Source organism: Cydia splendana, chromosome 12, assembly GCF_910591565.1.
Source record: "Cydia splendana chromosome 12, ilCydSple1.2, whole genome shotgun sequence".
In the NCBI taxonomy this organism is placed as follows: Eukaryota; Metazoa; Arthropoda; class Insecta; order Lepidoptera; family Tortricidae; genus Cydia; species Cydia splendana.
Genome location: NC_085971.1, coordinates 7,434,961 through 7,454,868, shown reverse-complemented (window position 1 = coordinate 7,454,868; position 19,908 = coordinate 7,434,961). Strand labels below are relative to the sequence as shown.

Sequence of the window (19,908 nt, the reverse complement as noted above, 5' to 3'; positions counted from 1 at the left end):
AATTTGCAAATACAAATCTTTGAGGAAAAATTGCTACCTTAATATTAATATTTATGGTTGGTAATTTTTACACACTCATATGTTTAATAGAATTCTAATTTGTTGCAGTTCAATGCAAAGCACAACCTCTAAACAAAAGCCGAACGGTTTATTTGTACAACAAAAAGACTAAATTCCATGTATTACGATTTCAGTAGGTAGGTTTCTTATTAGTCGAGCGCGCGGGTGGGGCGAGCGAAGCACCGCCCAAGATCCGCCCGCCTTGCCTGTGCGCATCGCACATGATAACCGTCTTCGTAGCCGCCAGGACCGTTAATTAAAAAAAAACAAAAATGTTCTAATTTCGAATTTCCTTGTGTTGTGATGTGCAATAGCGTGAAATGCCCAGGAAAAGAGTGAGCAAATCGCCGGTGGATAAGGGGTGGGAGGATGATGATGATTTTTCCTTTGATGATTCTCAGTCAGGTTCAGGTGAGTGGTGATCAAATTAGTAGCTATTTTAGGGTTTCGTACCTCAAAAGGAAAAAAACGGAACCCATATAGGATCACTTTGTTGTCCGTGCGTCCGTCCATCTGTCTGTCTGTCAAGACCCTTTATCTCGGGAACGCGTGGACTTGCGTGGAGGTATCGAGTTAAAATTATAACCATATAGAGGTACTCAGGTATACAGTCACTTAAAGCTGTGATAAAATCAAGCTTAAAAACAAGATCGGCCGCTTATGCCGCAAAAAACAAAATTATGTTGGCACTCTCAAGGGGATCAAAATTTATACGGCACTTCCCATATATTGACCTAGAACTATGGAATTTGGCAAGTAAAATCGTCTTACACTACAAGTACAGAGAAATATATGAAAACTATAAATTTGTAAAAAATATAAATATATCTACTTAAATTAAAGTAGGTCGGAACGCTCGGTGGGCGATTCCGACTCGCAATTATCCGTTTTTTTTTTTTAATTTAAGTACGTACTTATAGAGTCTGTGGCATGATTGAACAGTTTTACATGCCATCATTTTATAATCTTAAGCGTCCTAGTATCTACCAAATTATGTTTTCAGAGAGTACCTAAATGCATTACATGCAAAAAAGAAGGATCCCGACAAATCTAGTAGGTACCTACCTGCTCTTTTTTGAAGTCGGTCAAAAAACTTATTCCCTGTTGCTCGAAAGATACTTAGGTGCTTAAAAATAGGTAATTGACGTTATTTAATTAGCTTAGCGCTTCAAAAGTGCATGATGTTTCAACCGTAATATTAAGGCATTACGGTCGACATCTATCTATGCACTTTTGAACGCCATTGTTACAATGACAAAGTGAGACATGTCATAAATTATGTCAAATTTCTATGAAAATATGACGTTTATAATGAACTCCTCCCTTGTTCTGTTCAACTCGGTGTAAGTTAGCTTAGCACTCTAGCAAGTTTTCCGGCCAAAGTGACTGCTGGTTTTCTGGTTGGCTGGTTTGGTGGTTTTCTGGTTTGGTTGGCTGATGGTTAGACAATGGTAGTTTGCCACCAAATTCCATTGCGCCCCGACCAAGGGTAGGACAAAGTTTGGACCGTCGGAAGCTTGGTGGTTCACTTGTGTGGTCGTCGTCGTGTGGTGTCAGATCGGCACTTAAGACCCCGTAGATTCGTCTTCTTCTCTGAGCTAGTTGGATGTGCGTGCTCGGGACCGCAGATATCATGTTTTCGAATTTTAAATTGTTGTAAGTTTTAACAAAAAAAATTGATGACTTATTGCCTCAAAAATACAATTGCGCAATTTTAGAAGCAATTTTCATATTTTTAATAGCTTTTGTGCATAAACTGTTACAAATTTTACAAGTGCGTTTTAGACCTATGTTCGTGATTTTTTTCTATCAAGCTAAAGTAAAAAAATCGGGATTTGAATATGATTTGAATCAATGAAGTCCCTAAGAGAGAGAATCCTCAAGATTGCTAATTAACAACCGTACGCATTAGGCAACCGTAGGTATATTGATGTAAAAAAGCGGTACGATTTTTCAAAAACGCTCCTGAACCTACGGCACCTTAGAGCTTAAGGGCTCCACTCACATTGCATCGATTTGCATGCGATTTAAGATAATTGCCGGCTAAGTAACAAATTGATTGCAAATCGCATACAATTATCAGTGAAGTCTGAAGTCTACACTCTAGTTTTGTATGCAGGTCGAGGTTCGCAGGAGCCGCAGCACAGGAACGCCGCCAACGCGCGCGAGCGAGCCAGGATGAGGGTGCTCTCGAAGGCATTTTGCAGGTAACTAATATTTTATTTTATTACTTAAATAAGTGACGCACCTACAGTAAAAACCAAGGCACTGTGAAACTACAAAATTAGAATACAAGAAAACAACAAAAGAACTACAAATAAAAACCAAAAGACAAATTAACCATTAGATTTGGGCAACGACATAAAGGATGACTCATGTTAGACCGGGCCGTGTCCGGGTCGGAGCTTCCGGAGCTTACTTTTCTATGACATGACAGGTGATCACGTGATCCTTTCCATAGAAAACGATGCGCCGGAAGCTCCGGCCCGGTCTAACGTGAGTCATCCTTAACCGTCCCGTCGTCTGACTTGGTGTAGGATTCGGCAGGTTGCCCCGGAACCGTCGAAACACCACACCCTTCGGCCAGAAGTCCGCGCTTGCGATGGTGTCCTGCAGAGGCCGCGGCACGCGCACCACAAATGAACTGAAGTCATACGTAGTCGCCTAATATCTACCTATTAAGGGTGGTATTCCTCCTGTCCAATTTCTTTGTTCAATGTGTCTTGCCTTGCGTGTCACATTTTGCTTAGTGAAAGAGTGAGAAGCACAGACATTGGATCAAAATCTTGGACAGATGGAATACCTCCCTAAATTATTTAAAGTCATATTCATGCATACCTCTTAGGTAGATATCTTCAGTCACTGGCAAAATGTGTCATATGAGTCGTTTCCAAGCAAAAAGTCCCACTTTGTCGCTTGCCATAAGGACGCTTTGACAGGTTATTCGTATGAAGATACAAGCAAATCTAGTCCTTATGGTAAGCGACAAAGTGGGACCTTTGACTAGTCTTCAACACATATAATTTTACTTAGAACCACTTTCAGCGTATATATTGTTGCGCTTTTTCGCGCAAGGTCTTATTTTATCTCATTATTCCTTGCGCATACACTTTCACCCTTCGACCCATCGTAATCTTTTGTGCAATCGCTCCCATAAGATCAACCTTTTGCCTACTCAAGAGCTTTTTCGACCATCTCTAATCTTCTTTTCGCAGGCTGAAAACCACCCTTCCCTGGGTCCCGGCTGACACAAAGCTATCGAAACTGGACACATTGAGGCTGGCTGCGTCATACATAGCACACCTCCGCGCTTTACTGCATGAGCCACGCTCATCGCATACACCCCGCCCAATCAGCCTGGTAAGTACTTATTTTAGCGAGCCATTGATTAGCCCCGGCACTAGGTTATTAAATCTGGACACATTGTAGGCTGGCTGCGTCGTATATAGCACACCTTGTAACAACCTTCGCGCCTTAATGCATGAGCCACGCTCATCGCATATACACCCCGCCCAATCAGCCTGGTAAGTACTTATTTTAGCGAGCCATTGATTAGCCCGGACACTAGGTTATTAAATCTGGACACATTGGCTGCGTCATGCGTTATTCATGCTATCCTAATTGAGCATATTTACATCACACACCACACCTCAATTCAAGCACTGGCCCATAATAAGGATGACCCACGCTACACCGGGTCGGGGCCGGGCCGGAGCTTCTGGCGCTTCGTTTTCTAGGAAAGCAACACGTGTTCACCGATCAGCCGTCAAAGAAAATGAAATGTCGGATGCCTCGGCCCCGGCCCGGCCCGGTCTAGCGTGAGTCATGCTGCGGCAATTAGTGTAACTCGTAATTAATTTTGCATGGGGTCTTTCGATCCCCTACCACAGTGAACGTGTTAAGTAGTTAATTCACTAAAGACTTGCACCTACAGCTTGCAAATTAGAAAATCTAACCAACACTCCAAAAACCACTAAGAAAACGTTGTAAATCTGGCGTTTGAAGTGTTAATCCGCCAATCGATCACGTCGCGACACCTTCGTGGAACGTGTCGCGTAATCCCCGACGACAGCATGGCGTTTAGCGAGCGACGACGTTTCACATATGGACTTTCAATGATTTCCATACAAATCAGAATGTAACGAATCTAAGAAGTATCTTGGGAATAGTTGGGAACAAGATGTGGGAAATTACAATGCTTGGAAACTGAAAAAAATACCGTCTCGACCAAAATTTGAAATTGCAGGTCCTACTACCTACCAACCTACTAGCAATATCAACTGAGAGCAACTGAAACTTAAAATCAGCTAGCCTTTGCAGCTGACTAGCTAGTCAGTAATAGTTTTTTCACCTCAGCAGCTCGAACAAGGGTACTTTACTTCTTAAAAACAGTGAGCAAAATGCGATTTTGCTCACTGAGTCATTTTGTCTCACTCAGTGAGCAAAATCGCATTTTGCTCACTGAGTATGTCTTAGGCAGTGAGCAAAATGCGATTTTGCTCACTGAGTGAGACAAAATGACATTCTAGTACCATAGTCAAATGTCATTTCAACATGCGGGGTCTAATACAAGTTCGATATACTTGGGTTCTATTATCTCTGTCCCTCTAGGTATGTTCTCACTGCTTAGGGTGAAAAATTTTGTGTACTACACGAGATCAAAGTTATTTACATCTCGTGCGCTTTTGAATCCCTTACTACGCTCAAGATTCTAAATTAGATTCACTCGCTACGCTCGTGAATCTATTATAGAATCTTTCGCTTGCACGGGACTCAAAATAAGCACTCGAAGAAATATCAAACTTTGATCTCTTGTTGTACAAATAAATATTTAAAAGTAATATCTTGTTTATTTTTGCTTCTTGGTACTTTCATAAATAATTTCCCCAAAACCCGTGTCCGTATATTTCGCATGTCAGCGTATGCATTGATTCATTGCGGTACAGTGTGGTGCGTGGCCGACGAATTAGCAGATGACAAGTGTGACAGGCTCGTGACAGGGGATAAATTGTCGACAATTATCCCGTCCGACATGTGGGCGGGACCGCGGGCTGACGTTTATAGACGCGGTTTTTATTCATATCGATATGATAGGGAATAAAAAAAAGATTAATTTGTTGCTAATAACTTAGTAGTAGTTGGTATAGGTAGGTACCGTAGGTACTTTCAGCAGAGGTTAGGCTCCGAAGCAGGAGCTGAGGTCGCAACCATGTTTCTGCGCAACCTACATAGTACATACCTGCTATTCAGCGCGAACGCTTTTTACCCGACTGCGCAGAGCGTAGTATGGCAATTCCACGCATTCTATCGCACTAATCGTTGTTTGCCAAATTAGAGACTTAGGGCCAGTTGCACCAACCACATTTAGCGGACTGATCAACCTCACTCAGCAGTTAACTATGAAACTTCCCATGACGATAAAATTTTGCGAACACGTTTTAACGGTGACAGACGGTTTGGTGCAACCACCTCTTATTCCGTAAACCCAGTAACTAAAAAAAAACAAACCATCTGATTATGGCTAGATCAACCAATTCCAGATTTAAGTTAAGAAAAAAAAAAGGAAAAGTTACGCAATCGTCTTGTGTGTTCCAAACTTACAATAACCTAGGCCCAAAGAAAGCAAACATATTTTTTTAACTTAAAGAAGTCCTTCCGCCCGACATAAACACTTCAGGACCAGGAATGACGAAGATAGAAACAAAAAGATTACAACAACAAACGTTTTACGTTTTACGCGCGCTGACCAAAAGTTTGCAGCTGTTTCTGGTATAAATAAAATTTATCTCCGGACGTTGATGCTCCAGTTTTATTGTTTCGCTTACCCCTTTGTCTCACTTAGTCTTCGTTAATTTGTGGGGTTTACGTATTTACCTCCGTTAAGTATCGTAGTAAACGGTTAAAAAATAACTGCTAACATCATTACTTTACGCTACGTCTTACGTAAGCGAACAACTCGCGAACGCGGCGCGGCGCGGCGCGGCGCGGTGCGGCGCGGCGCGGCGCGGCGAGGAAGAAACAAAACGTTGATACGTATAGGTGTGTCCTACTCACACATGAGCGAATTAGACGCGAAGCGGCGCGGCGCGGCGCGGCGCGGCGAACGCGCGGCGAACACGCGGCGCGGCGCGGCGCGGCGCGGCGCGGCGAGGAAGAAACAAAACGTTGATACGTATAGGTGTGTCGTACTCACACATGAACGCGGCGAAGGCGCGGCGCGGCGCGGCGGCCTTGTCCGACTAGGGAGACACTCCACGATCGCCATGGCCGCACGCAGACACGGTTTATATATTAGTAAATTCGTATTTAAATTATGAGTAACCTATGTGTTTATGTGGTTATGCAAGTAAGTGCAGCGTTCTTCGTTGTCTAAAATTTAGGTTTACTGGGATTTTGATTTGGCACCGCCTTCAAAAACTAAGTACACAATTACCCGGGTGGTTATTAATTTGCTTATTAGGTACTAGCTTTTGCCCGCGACTTCGTCTGCGTGGAATTAGTAATTTGGGTACCATAATTTTTAAACAAATCTGCTTTTTATTACATCCTTCTTTTCGCCCCCAAAATGGATGACTAATTACAATTAGTCAAAAATGCGAACTTTCTTTATTTGTAACGAAATTAAGATATTATTTTCTTTTATTTATTTATTAATTTTGACGTGATAACGTCTTATAAATCGATGAACACCGGTAGCATGCACGAAAAAGTGTCACGTTGTGGACAAATCTCCATGGTAACGTTGTGGACAGAGGGGCTACCGCGAAAACCGAAATTCGCAAATTGCGGGGATCTTACTCTTTTACTCCAATGAAGGCGTAATTAGAGTGACAGAGAAAAATGCCCGCAATTGACGATTTTCGGTATTGGCGGTAGCCCTACAGATCTCCATGGTAGCGTTACGTAATGTAATGGTAATGTTTTCTTATGACGTTATCACGCAAAATTATCGTCCGTAAACCGACTTTACATACAACTATATACTTCCACCTCCACTCCAACTTGGAGGTTCGAGAAGTTGAAGAAGTTGGAGAAGCTGTAGAAGTTGGAGAAGTTGATAAAGTTGAAAAAGTTGGAGAAGTTGAAGTTGGACAATTTAAAGTTGGAGAAGTTGGAGAATTTGAAAAAGTTGAAGAAGTTCGAGTTGGAGAAGTTGAATTTGAATTTGAAGAAGTTGGAGAAGTTGAAGTTGAAGAAGTTGAAAAGGTTGGAGAAGTTGGAGAAGTTGAAGTTGAGAAGTGGGAGAAGTTGAAGTTGAAGAAGTTGGAGAAGCTGAAGTTAATGATGTTGGAGAAGTCGAAGTTGAAGTTGAAAAAGTTGGAGAATTTGAAGAAGTTGGATGCATTGAAGAAGTAGAAGTTGAAGAAGTAGGAAGATAAATAAGTTGGAGAAATTGAGGAAGTTGAAAAGGTTGGAGAAGTTAAAAAAGTTCGAGAAGTTAAAAAAGTTGGAGAAGTTGAAGAAGGTGCAAAAGTTGAAAAAGTTAGAGTTGGAGAAGTTGAAGAAGTTGGAGAAGTTGAAGTTGAAGAAGTTGAAAAGGTTGGAGTAGTAGAAGTTCAAGAAGTACGAGATGTTGAAGTTATAGAAGTAGAAGTTGAAAAAGATGGAGAAGTTGAAGAAGTTCGAGTTGGAGAAGTTGAAGTTGGACAATTTAAAGTTGGAGAAGTTGAAGAAGTTGGAGAAGTTGAAGAAGTTCGAGTTGGAGAAGTTGAAGTTGAATTTGAATAAGTTGGAGAAGTTGAAGAAGTTGAAAAGGTTGGAGAAGGTGAAGTTGAAGTAGGAGAAGTTAAGTTAGAGAAGTTGAAGAAATTGAAAAGGAGAAGTTGAAGTTGAAGTAGGAGAAGTTGTAGATGTTGCAGAAGTTGATAAAGTTGAAAAGAAGTTGAAGAAGTTGAAGTTAAGAAGTTGGAGAAGTCGAAGTTGAAGTTGAAGAAGTAGGAGAAGTTGAAGTCAGAGAAGTTGAAGAAATTGAAAAGGTTGGAGAAGTTGAACTTGAAGTAGAACAAGTTGGAGAAGTCGAAGTTGAAGAAGTAGGATAAATTGAAGTTAGAGAAGTTGAAGAAGTTGAAAAGGTAGGAGAAGTTGAAGTTCAAGAAGTAGGAGATGTTGAAGTTATAGAAGAAGTAGTTGAAGAAGTTGGAGAAGTTGAAGAAGTTCGAGTTGGAGAAGTTGAAGTTAGAGAAGTTGAAGAAGTAGACGTTGAAGGACGAGTTGAAGAAGTAGGAGTTGAAGTTAAAGAAGTGGGAGAAGTTGAAGTTGAAGTTGAAGTTAAGAAGTTGGAGAAGTCGAAGTTGAAGAAGTTGAAGTTGAAGAAGTAGGAGAAGTTGAAGAAATTGAAAAGGTCGGAGAAGTTGAAGTTGAAGTAGAAGTTGGAGAAGTCGAAGTTGAAGTGGAAGAAGTAGGAGAAGTTGAAGTTAGAGAAGTTGAAGAAGTTGAAAAGGTTGGAGAAGTTGAAGAAGTTGAAAGGTTGGAGAAGTTGAAGTTGAAGAAGTAGATGTTGAAGTTGAAGAAGTGGGAGAAGTTGAAGTTGAAGAAGTTGAAGTTAAAGAAGTTGGATAAGTCGAAGTTGAAGAAGTTGAAGTTAAAGAAGTTGGAGAAGACGAAGTTGAAGAAGTTGAAGTTGAAGAAGTAGGTTAAGTTGGAGAAGTTGAAAAAGTTGAAGCAGTTCGAGTTGGAGAAGTTGAAGTTGAATTTGAAGAAGTTGAAAAGGTTGGAGAACTTGAAGAAGTAGATGTTGAAGTTGAAGAAGTGGGAGAAGTTGAAGTCAGAGAAGTTGAAGAAATTGGAAAGGTTGGAGAAGTTGAAGTTGAAGTAGAACCAGTTGGAGAAGTCGAAGTTGAAGAAGTAGGATAAATTGAAGTTAGAGAAGTAGTAGTTGAAGAAGTTGGAGAAGTTGAAGAAGTTCGAGTTGGAGAAGTTGAAGTTAGAGAAGTTAAAGAAGTTGAAGAAGTAGACGTTGAAGGACGAGTTGAAGAAGTAGGAGTTGAAGTTAAAGAAGTGGGAGAAGTTGAAGTTGAAGTTAAGAAGTTGGAGAAGTCGAAGTTGAAGAAGTTGAAGTTGAAGAAGTAGGAGAAGTTGAAGAAATTGAAAAGGTTGGAGAAGTTGAAGTTGAAGTAGAAGTTGGAGAAGTCGAAGTTGAAGTGGAAGAAGTAGGAGAAGTTGAAGTTAGAGAAGTTGAAGAAGTTGAAAAGGTTGGAGAACTTGAAGAAGTTGAAAGGTTGGAGAAGTTGAAGTTGAAGAAGTAGATGTTGAAGTTGAAGAAGTGGGAGAAGTTGAAGTTGAAGAAGTTGAAGTTAAAGAAGTTGGAGAAGTCGAAGTTGAAGAAGTTGAAGTTGAAGAAGTAGGAGAAGTTGAAGTTAGAGAAGTTGAAGAAATTGAAAAGGTTGGAGAAGTTGAAGTTGAAGTAGAAGTTGATAAAGTTGAAAAAGTTTGAGAAGTTGAAGTTGGACAATTTAAAGTTGGAGAAGTTGAAGAAGTTTGAGAAGTTGAAAAAGTTGACTAAGTTCGAGTTGGAGAAGTTGAAGTTGAATTTGAAGAAGTTGAAGTTGAAAAAGTTGGAGAATTTGAAGAAGTTGGATGAATTGATGAAGTAGAAGTTGAAGAAGTAGGAAGATAAATAAGTTGGAGAAATTGAGGAAGTTGAAAAAGTTGGAGAAGTTAAAAAAAGTTGGAGAAGTTGAAGAAGGTGCAAAAGTGGAAGAGTTAGGGTTGGAGAAGTTGAAGTTGAATTTGAGGAAGTTGGAGAAGTTGAAGTTGAAAAGGTTGGAGTAGTCGAATTTGAAGTTGAAGTTGAAGAAGTTGAAAAGGTTGGAGAACTTGAAGAAGTTGAAAAGGTTGGAGAAGTTGAAGTTCAAGAAGTAGGAGATGTTGAAGTTATAGAAGTAGAAGTTGAAGAAGTTGGAGAAGTTGAAGAAGTTCCAGTTGGAGAAGTTGAAGTTAGAGAAGTTGAAGAAGTTGAAGAAGTAGGCGTTGAAGGACGAGTTGAAGAAGTAGGAGTTGAAGTTGAAGAAGTTGAAAAGGTTGGAGATGTGAAGTTTAAGAAGTAGGAGAAGTTGAAGTTAGAGAAGTAGAAGTTGAAGTAGGAGAAGTTGAAGTTGAAGAAGTTGAAAAGGTTGAAATAGTTGAAGAAGTAGGAGAAGTCGAAGTTGAAAAGGTTGAAGAAGTTGAATAAGTAGGAGAAGTTAAAGTTGAAGACGTTGAAAAGGTTGAAGAAGTTGAAGAAGTAGGAGAACTTGAAGAAGTAGGAGAAGTTGAAGAAGTAAGAGAAGTTGAAGAAGTAGGAGAAGTTTAAGTTAGAGAAGTTGATGAAGTTGAAGAAGTTGAAGAAGTAGGAGAAGTTGAAGTTAGAGAAGTTGAAGTAGGAGAAGTTCAAGTTGAAGTTGAAAAGGTTGAAGAAGTTGAAGAAGTTGAAAAAGTAGAAGTTGAAGAAGTTGAAGTTGACGAAGTTGAAAAGGTTGGAAAAGTTCGAGTTGGAGAAGTTGAAGTTAGAGAAATAGAAGTTGAAGAATTGTTGAAGAAAAGGTTGTTGATTCCCCATACAAACTTCCACCCCCTTTTTCATCCCCTTAAAGAGGGATTTCTGGGATAAAAAGTACTTACCCTATGTCCTTCCCCGGGACTCAAACTATCTCTATACCAAATTTCATGAAAATCGGTTCAGCCGTTTAAGCGTGAAGAGGTAACAGACAGACAGACAGACAGACAGACGGACACACTTTCGCATTTATAATATTACTAGCTTTTGCCCGCGACTTCGTCTGCGTGGAATTAGTGACAGCAGCTAAAGTAGGTATGGCGCCTGGATAATTCAAATAGCAATGATTCAATTCGCGCATCGCTTGCTTCAATTATTAGGCAATTCATTAACTCTTTCAATTCCACCCCCCTTTTCACTCTCTTCAGGGATGATTTCCGACATAAAAACTATCCTATGTCCTTCCCCGGGACTCAAACTATCCCTGTACCAAATTTCAACTAAATCGGTTCAGCGGCTTAAGCGTGAAGAGGTAACAGACAGACAGACAGACACACTTTCGCCTTTATAATATTAAGTATTGATATAGTATGGATAGTATGGAGTATGGATTAATTACGTTTTGGCAGAAATTGGCTTTACGACGGGATAGGGACTGGACAAGGATAGAGGTGGGGTCTGGGTATATAAAAAAATATTTTGTGCTTTTCAGTGGGTTGGGTTTTTGAAAGGACCTCAAAAGGAAACAACGGAACCCTTATACCCCTTATAGGATCACTCGTGCGTCTGTCTGTCTGTCCGTCTGTCACAGCCTAATTTCTCGGAAACTACTGGACCAATTAAGTTGAAATTTGGTACACTTATGTACATTAGTAACCTAAAGATGGACATTTTTTTATAATTTTAAAATGCATAGGTTCGAAGTTATTTAAGAAAATAGCCAAAAAATGACCATTTATCTCCAAAACTACTGGGTCTAAAATATTGAAAAAAATATATACAAAATTGTTCTTTACCTATAGATGACAGGAAAACCTATTAGAAATGTGAAGTCAAGCGTGAGTCGGAATGATGTACGGAACCCTAGAAACGCGAGTCTGACTCGCACTTGGCCGGTTTTTTTAAGAAATTAAGTTATTTTGCTTTTATGTTTTTTTTTTTTTAATTGATTTATTTATATTTTTACTTTTTTATTTCGCGTTATTTATTTTTGTCTCATTATGACGATCGATTGATCTTGCTGCGCGCACGTAATACAGGGACCCACTCCCTCTCCCACTCGCACTCGCACTCGCACTCTCAATCCCACTGAAAACCGCATCAAAATCACGGACAAACATACATACATAAATACATACCGGTCAAACTGAGAACCTCCTTTTTTTTAAGGCGGTTAAAAACGAAAGTAGTTGCTCTTTTCTGTGACCTAGACTTCGCAATTAGCTTAAAATAATTACATTAATTACTTTGCCGAATGTTTATTACAGCGAACTCAGAATAGTCGTAAGTGCCATAGACGCTACTGGAGTTAAGTCTTTTATGTCAATTTCCGCGAATTTGAATATTTTTTAGTTTTGTGCCTATAGATTACAGGAAAACCTATAAAGAAATCAAACGGGAGTCGACTAATCAAATCATAGCCGGTAATTCTATATACGCCACGCCTCTAGCCGCGTCATATTCGCGTCTAAAAATCAAATGGATTGATCGCGCCCGTTCCGCGCCGCGCCGCGCCGCCACCGCGCCGCATCGCCATCGCGTCTAAATCGCTCACCTAGGACACTTCCATATGCAACAAGGGTTTGTTTTTTCCGTGCCGCGTCTCGCCGCGCCGCCGCCGCGCCGCGCCGCGCCGCGCCGCGCCTCGCCGCCCGACATTCGCGTGCAAATCGCGCCGCGCCGCGTTCGCAACGAGATCGCTTACGTAGGACACTTCTATGGGCATCAAAGGATTGATTTAGCCGCGCCGCGCCGCGCCGCGCCGCGCCGCGCCGCGTTCGCGCGTTGTTCGCCTACGTAAGACGTAGCGTTACCATCCAAAATATGAACGTACCTGATCCTACATTAGGGTTTTTTTTCGATAAAAAATTCATTTTTAGCATACCTAAGGTGGTTTTTCTTGCTAAACTTTTTGAAAGATTGAATTGACCTCAGAGCATATAATACTAGCGTCCATCTACAAGTGTGTGTACTTTAGATGTGTGCGTGCGTTGTCTTTATAATTACTGGTGCTTTGTGTGGGTTCAAGAACTTGCGACAGGCGTATTCAATACAAAATTACAAATCGCCCGGCATGTCCGATCTCCTTCCTTCCTATATATCTGTGGAATTGACCTATCTTAAGGTTAGGGTGGAATAAAGTGGTCAACAGCGACGCAAAAACGCTGCTGTAAGTAGTTCTACCAAGAAATACGCTACAAATATGTTCTTAAAATATATTGACGTAATTATTGACACTGGTTCATTTGCTATAATTATAGATAAGGCAATAAGGTACCTTATTATCATCAGTGATCGTACATTTTCCAGCATTTTTGGTGCACGAAGTGTTGTTAACGGAATTGGTATAAATAATTTCAACCCTAATGATTAATTAGCGTTTATTACGTTGATATTAACCTTAATTTACCATTTCAGTTGAAATTATCTATACCAATTCCGTTAACACCACGCGAATCGATTTGGTGCAGCGGAGAGGTGTTAACGGAATTTGTATAAATAATTTCAACCCTAATGATTAATTAGCGTTAATATCAATTCCGTTAACACCACTCTGCTGCACCAAAAATGCTGGAAAATGTACGATCACTGCTTATCATTAACAGGCAGCTTCAAAAATATCTATTTATCATCTTGACATAGATTGTAGTCGTTACGACAAAATACCGTAAACAATGTTTCACAAATTGTAACGGTGTATAAAAATAATATTTTTTTCACGTATGCGAACATGTGTCGATGTCGGGAGAGTGTTTGTGCATAAAAAGTGCGGTCAAGTGCAATAAACGACTTCACACTCGGTTTAGACGATTTGGGGGGTCCTCGGTTTGGGGTCATTGGGGTGTCGCTTGTTTGTATGGTGATCATTTAAATTGGTGAAATATTTGCTGACGGCCTTTTAGCTGATTTCACGTCAGGTACCTACCTAACTGATGAGTGATGAATTGATGATGGGGGGAGGACAAAAATACTAAATATAGCTTAGCTACCGGCAGTAGGCTGCCTGCTGAATAGTGGTTTAGATCATCTTTGAAACAATCAGGGTAAAGGTCATGCTGAAACGCTAGTAGGTAGGTAGGATGATTAGGTCAAAATTATGTAGAACCGTATGGCGTAATAAAGAGGCGTGATCGCCAGCAGTTTGGACTCCTCCATAGCGAGACACTGGAATAGCCTTCATGTAGTGATTTGACTAAATTTTAGCCTTTATATTATGTTATATTATAATTTTAATTTAATTTAATTAGACTAATATTTTTATTTAAATTTTTATTTGATTATTTGAATAATTTTTAAATGTACCTACCTATTTATTATTATCTTAACTGTGTTCGTGAGTTTAACGTAATATGGATCATTTGTTATCTGTAATAAAGATGAATTGATTGATTGATTGAAAGACCGCTCTATCTACCTATTCAACAGAATTTAGAAACTCGTTACCTCGTTAGGCTTTATAAACATATTTTAATTCTACTAGGTTTTCCGTAATATATCGTTTTCATTTTCATTCCAGGCATGGCCCTTCGCCTTTCAGCACGGTGGGTCCCTGAGCTGCTCCATATCGCAACGATGGAGCGTCACCACACAACCCGACAGAACCAACCAACCCACAGAAAACGTGCAGAACATGAACTGCGACTACGCGCAGGAATATAACGAGGACTATGACGACAAAATGTACGAGGACGTACCGAATGAATCAAATTGCAACCCGGCCCCGTACTGTAGTAATTATGGTTATAAAAATAATTACTACGAAATGAGAAATTATTCTGACAACTTGGTTAACAACTCGTAATTTAAAATAATTGGTTAAGTAAAAATATTAAGCGATAAATTAAAATATTTATGTATGTCTAAATTTAATAAATTATGATCTTTTCTACATTTAATTTGAGTTTTTTTTTGACTTCAAATCAATACCGTTTGCCGAGGGAAAGGTAGGTAGTGGTTTTAAAGCCAAAAGGGCGGTTGCGCTTCTAAAAAGGGCGTGACGGTACTTCAATGGAGGGTGAATAGTTCTTTGAATTGAATACATCTACTAAGAACTACGAGTACTTACCTACCTACAATTCCAGTGTCGACAAACGTCCTATCAATACATAAGGAAACCGTCACAAGGACAAGTTTATGAACCCCATCAGATAGACGGGCTAGATTCAATTGATATACATATATTGAAAGTAGATTTGAGAGCCCATGTTCAAGGATTAAAATACAGGGTGATTTCAAATTGGTAATACAAAATCAATGTTTTACATACATCTTCCCTTAATTAAGCCCCTCAATTAAGTCTCATGCTTTTAAAAGAATCAAAAGTATTTTTTTAATATTTTTTTATTTATCCCATTTTTTTAGGCTTGTACACGCCTCCCCATTGGTTTCGTCTGCCTTTAAGGTTGGTATTCCACCTGTCCAATTAATCGACTAAGAAGCGATCTGATTTCTAGTTCAAAAACATGGCGAAAATTATTAATTTAAAATTAACACTAAGTGGTCCCTTGTCAAACAATATCAACCTTCAAAGAGAATTAAAAGCGACACTTGTGCCTTACAAGCGTATTAATTTACATCAAGAATATATTACGTAAGCAATTTTATATTTTACTCGTCAAGTATAAGTATTAAATTAACATCTAGAGACTTTCATATTGATTATCACTGTGACAAGATACGAAATGGGTCATAAATTAATACTTTCGACCATGGATGTAAGCTTTCGACCGTACTTTCAACGGCGGCCAGTTTAATCTACATATCTACATGTCAAATCGGGTTAGGTATATTAAAGTAAGGTAAACTAGGTAGGCACTCGTACCTACTGTAGTACTACCTCAATTACCTGCCTATCTCTACTTGTGAATATGGATACTTACAAGCAACTCTCTCTTCTGAGTCAGTCGAAAAAAAACCGGACAAGTGCGAGTCTGACTCGCCCACCGAGGGTTCCATGCTTTTTAGTATTTGTTGTTATAGCGGCAACAGAAATACATAATTTGTGAAAATGTCAACTGTCTAGCTATCACGGTTCATGAGATACAGCCTGGTGAGAGACAGACGGACAGTGGAGTCTTAGAGTATTTAATAGGGTCACGTTTTTACCCTTTGGGTACGGAACCCTCAAAACGTTTACTTAAATTCAATTTTTGGGAACGTTACCTAAGTGACAGTGGAAGGAAATACAATATTAGAAAACCGGCCGCGAGTGTGAAATGGTAACACAATACTTTAAAGCGGCGAACCTGACAAAACAAACACGAATTAAGTGTTTGACATCCGCAAAAATAGATCTCTCAGCTCTCAGGGAATCTCGTAATTGCTCAAACATTATAATAACTAAAGTATACAATTAGCAGTTACGGTATGCGTTTAGGAATAGGTACGTATAATTAGGTATACCTATACGTTTCACAAAATATACCTACGAGTAGGTAAGTAAATATATAGGTAAGTTTTTATTCAAAAACGATTTTGTCTATTTTATCACTCGTAAACAGATTACTAATCGTCCGAATTGTTCATACAACTTATGCCAGAAAGTAATTTCGGTCGGGAGTCGCAAGTTCGAAAGGAGACAGAATTATTCCACTTTTAGTTTATTTCTAAGTTTGTTACTCCATAATTATGTATATTGTCCGGTTCGAAGGATCAAATTGTTATATTACCTACAACTGACTAGAACTGAGTCTTGTTGGATATTTTCAAAAGTTGCTACAGCACAAATTAACATTTTAACAAATTAAAATTAACATAGTCTCATGAATGGCGTGACATTTCTGTAGTTATTATAAATTTTAAACCAGGAGAGACAGAAACCAGACAGATGTCGTAAGGGCTGATTTAGACGGCACGCGAACTCGCATGCGATTTTAGTTACATTGCGGACTGTTGGTTACGTCCAATTCAACCGACCAATCAAAACCCGCAATGTAATGAAACTCGCATGCGACTTCTCCCACCGTCTAAATGAGGCCTTAAATCTGCCCATACACTCGGTTATATGCGGTGCGATAAACTTAGTGTTCTTCATTGTTGTAAATGGCGTTACGATGAGGTTAGATAGGTGACGATCTCGGAGTAATTAACAATGGAGCCGCCATTAACAGGCGTTCCCCTCTGTCGAATATAGGCGGCCAATGGTCAACCACATGTCAACCATATGTATGGACTGACGTTTATCTGACATGACGTACCTATACATTTGATGTGCCCCTCCCCCGCAAAAAACGGCAGACTATTTTGTACCGAAAATTTTAGACATGGCGTCTCCGTTGGTTATATCCTCTAAGGTGACGATGGATCTACTACGCAAATAATAAAACGCCGTTCTAATGAGTTTACTAAGTAATCCAATAATAGGGCTCTAATAGAAAGCGTTGGTTTGATAAACCCTTAGAAAATATATTATAAAAACCGAAATCGTCCAGACTGTTAAAACAGAAAAAAAGGTTCACATTAAAAATCAAATAAAACGTGAAAGTAGCCGGTGAAAAGTTTATTTATAAATACTTTATATAGGTAGTAATGTATTATTATGCCAGAGCACAAAAGACAATATTGTTTAAATTATTTACAACAAATCGTAATGTAGGTAAAACTTAAGCGAGGCAACGTTTTGGTAAAATTTCTTTTAAATACATAATTCTAAACTTATAACTAATGCAATCGATAATAGACATGATGTTGCGGTCTAAACGAAGCTGTACGGATATGATGGTCGTTCTTGTCTACGTGACAGCGTAATAAAACGGTGTCCGTCACTTTGTTGACAAGTGACAGTTATTTTATCACGTGGATAAAGATGGATAAAGCTATCCATAATACGCCGGCTGCTAAGTAACGTAATTTTTAGTGGCCGGGTAGGGACAAGAAAATTTGTATGCACATACTCGACGGACCTACCGCCAAATCACACGTTTTTTTTTTCACACCACCTATTCGGAAAAGAGCTTTTTCTTCCCTGCTAGGAGGGATTAAAGTGGCACTTTTCCTCCCTGCTAGGAGGGATCAAAGTAACACTTTTCTGTTCTAGCAGACTATTTTTACATTTCTTTGCACATTATTTTTTTTAGCTTAAATAATCTGTTTAAGCATCAGATTGTGTCAACACTAACATTTTTTTATTTTCCTCATAGTTGATGTGAAAAGCAGTATGTGTCACACGGTATCAAAATTATTTCGTCTTGGGCGTTAACACTTGAATCCCTCATTACGCTCAGGATTCTACTTTAGAATCCATCTCTATTGTAGAATCCATCGCTTCATTCAGGATTCAATGTACGCCCTTGACGGAAATATATCATTTTGATCCCTTGTAACACAAACTACTATCGTTCCCGTCATGACTATAAAAATCGCGTAATCCATGCAACGACAATGAAAATATAAGCCATATAAACAGATCAAGAACTTGCATGCCAAATTCGATACGTTGCTAACTACAGAGTCCTACAACGAATTCAGTCGATCGACCAAATACCGCAATATATACGAAAATCGCATGCAAGATCTTGGTCCTTCTAAATGGGGCTTTCACACATCACATACGGTCGTTCCACTTACAACTATGGCAATGAGTTATAGGGATACTGTTTATATACTGCGCCAAAGACGAGTCAATTATGAGATAGTCATCTCTGTACTAAGTGGTATTTGTCTTTCACGTATAGATGGCGTTGAAATAAAACCTCTAATTGCTAATTTTATCAGTTCATTATCGATTGGAGAGAATGTAGATGGCGTTGTAATACTTGTAATACAAAATACAAACGGGGTTGTACAATTATTTCACAGGGATTCACACTCAAACGTCGTAGTGGTAAAGGAATACTTTATAATATAAAAATATCAGTAAAATTATATTACTAGTTAACTGGCGATTTTGTTGTGTATTGAAACTGAAAACTTGCTAATGTCACGCAGCCGCCGTCTATATTGTATAGACAATATCATTCGTTATTATTTACTTGCCTCTGTACAAAGCGTTTATTGATAACAATTCCAAGACGGGTGTTTTTTACTGTCCACAATAAAAGTTAGAAAAATCTTACTTTTGTCACTAAAAAAATTGTACATTACATAGGAATCATTACTTGCTCTTGTGATTAAATTAATTGTCTAAATGCTTTCAACTATTTAATTTCACTATGTTACTAAAACTAATGGCTAGTTTGATAATAAATTGTAAAGCTACGCCTTAACTGTAGCTACGTAAGTATGTAGAAAATTATTGCGATTAAATGTAATTAAATTACTAGTTCACCTACTAAATAAACGTTTTGGACATTAGCTTAGTTCTAATTGGTATACGTGGTTACTGCGATGCCTGTCTACATGACTCGTGACGAGATTCGGAAAAATTCTATGCGAAAAAAACTATATAACCTATACTTTAGCTTAGCTAGCTACAAAACTAAGCTAGTGATAGTGACCAATATTTCAGTTTTACAGTCTATATTCAAAACCGGCTTTGAACACATTTTACTTGTTGGATTACTTACAGGACCTAGCCAAAATACTCAAACATTTAGGTCTCTAAATGGATTTATTTTCGTGACATCAAAATTTCTTATGATTTGAAGAAAAAATCCAAATCCTCATTCGCTTGCCCTTATCCCATTCATTTGGGGTCGGCGCAGCATGTCTTTTTATTCCATACCTCTCTCTCGCCCGTCATCTCATCATTCACTCGCGTTCGTTTCATATCAGCTCTCACACAGTCCATCCACCTTTTCCTTGGTTTTCCTCTCCCGTTACTTCCCTCCACATTCATTCGTAATACCTTTCTCGATTTGTAGAAAAATGTCAACAGTCAAATCACATTCTACACGTCCGCCCGACGAGATGACCTCTGTCACAACATCCCACTTTTTGCGTTGGGTTTTAGTATTTTTTCTAAATGACCATGTAAACAAACCATTTAGCCTTCTAAATGTCGGTAATAAGGGCTAGTCTACAATTTCCTAATTACAATGCAATCATGCAACACGCCACCACTCCACAAGACGTCGAAAATTAAAAGAGCTCCCAAGAGTACATGCTGCATGGCATCCGGACTCCGGAGCTCTTTTTACATAAGTCGAACTATACCTAGATGAATCATATTCATACACTCTATGCTACTTATTCAAGCTATTCCTCCAGCGTCAGTG

At 39.1% G+C, this 19,908-nt stretch overlaps 1 protein-coding gene and 1 long non-coding RNA gene across 2 annotated transcripts in view; both read left to right on the top strand.

Annotated features, from left to right (window-relative positions):
* The window catches only part of LOC134795393 (uncharacterized), a 548,375-nt gene that overhangs the window by 29,829 nt on the left and 498,638 nt on the right, over positions 1-19,908 (top strand). The gene's annotated exons all lie outside the window — the stretch shown is intronic.
* LOC134795384 (transcription factor 23) lies at positions 224-14,647 on the top strand. Its single transcript, XM_063767218.1, has 4 exons — positions 224-471; positions 2,180-2,267; positions 3,276-3,420; positions 14,271-14,647. Exons 1-4 carry the CDS (start codon positions 381-383, stop codon positions 14,553-14,555), a joined length of 609 nt encoding a protein of 202 aa, XP_063623288.1. The 5' UTR covers positions 224-380; the 3' UTR covers positions 14,556-14,647.

Bases quoted from the DNA above. Each gene is read 5' to 3' on its own strand.
- LOC134795384 (XM_063767218.1), top strand. From the start codon at position 381: ATGCCCAGGAAAAGAGTGAGCAAATCGCCGGTGGATAAGGGGTGGGAG. The intron at 2,268-3,275 runs GTAACTAATATT...TTCTTTTCGCAG, and splicing joins CTCTCGAAGGCATTTTGCAG to GCTGAAAACCACCCTTCCCT. The intron at 3,421-14,270 runs GTAAGTACTTAT...TTTTCATTCCAG, and splicing joins CACCCCGCCCAATCAGCCTG to GCATGGCCCTTCGCCTTTCA.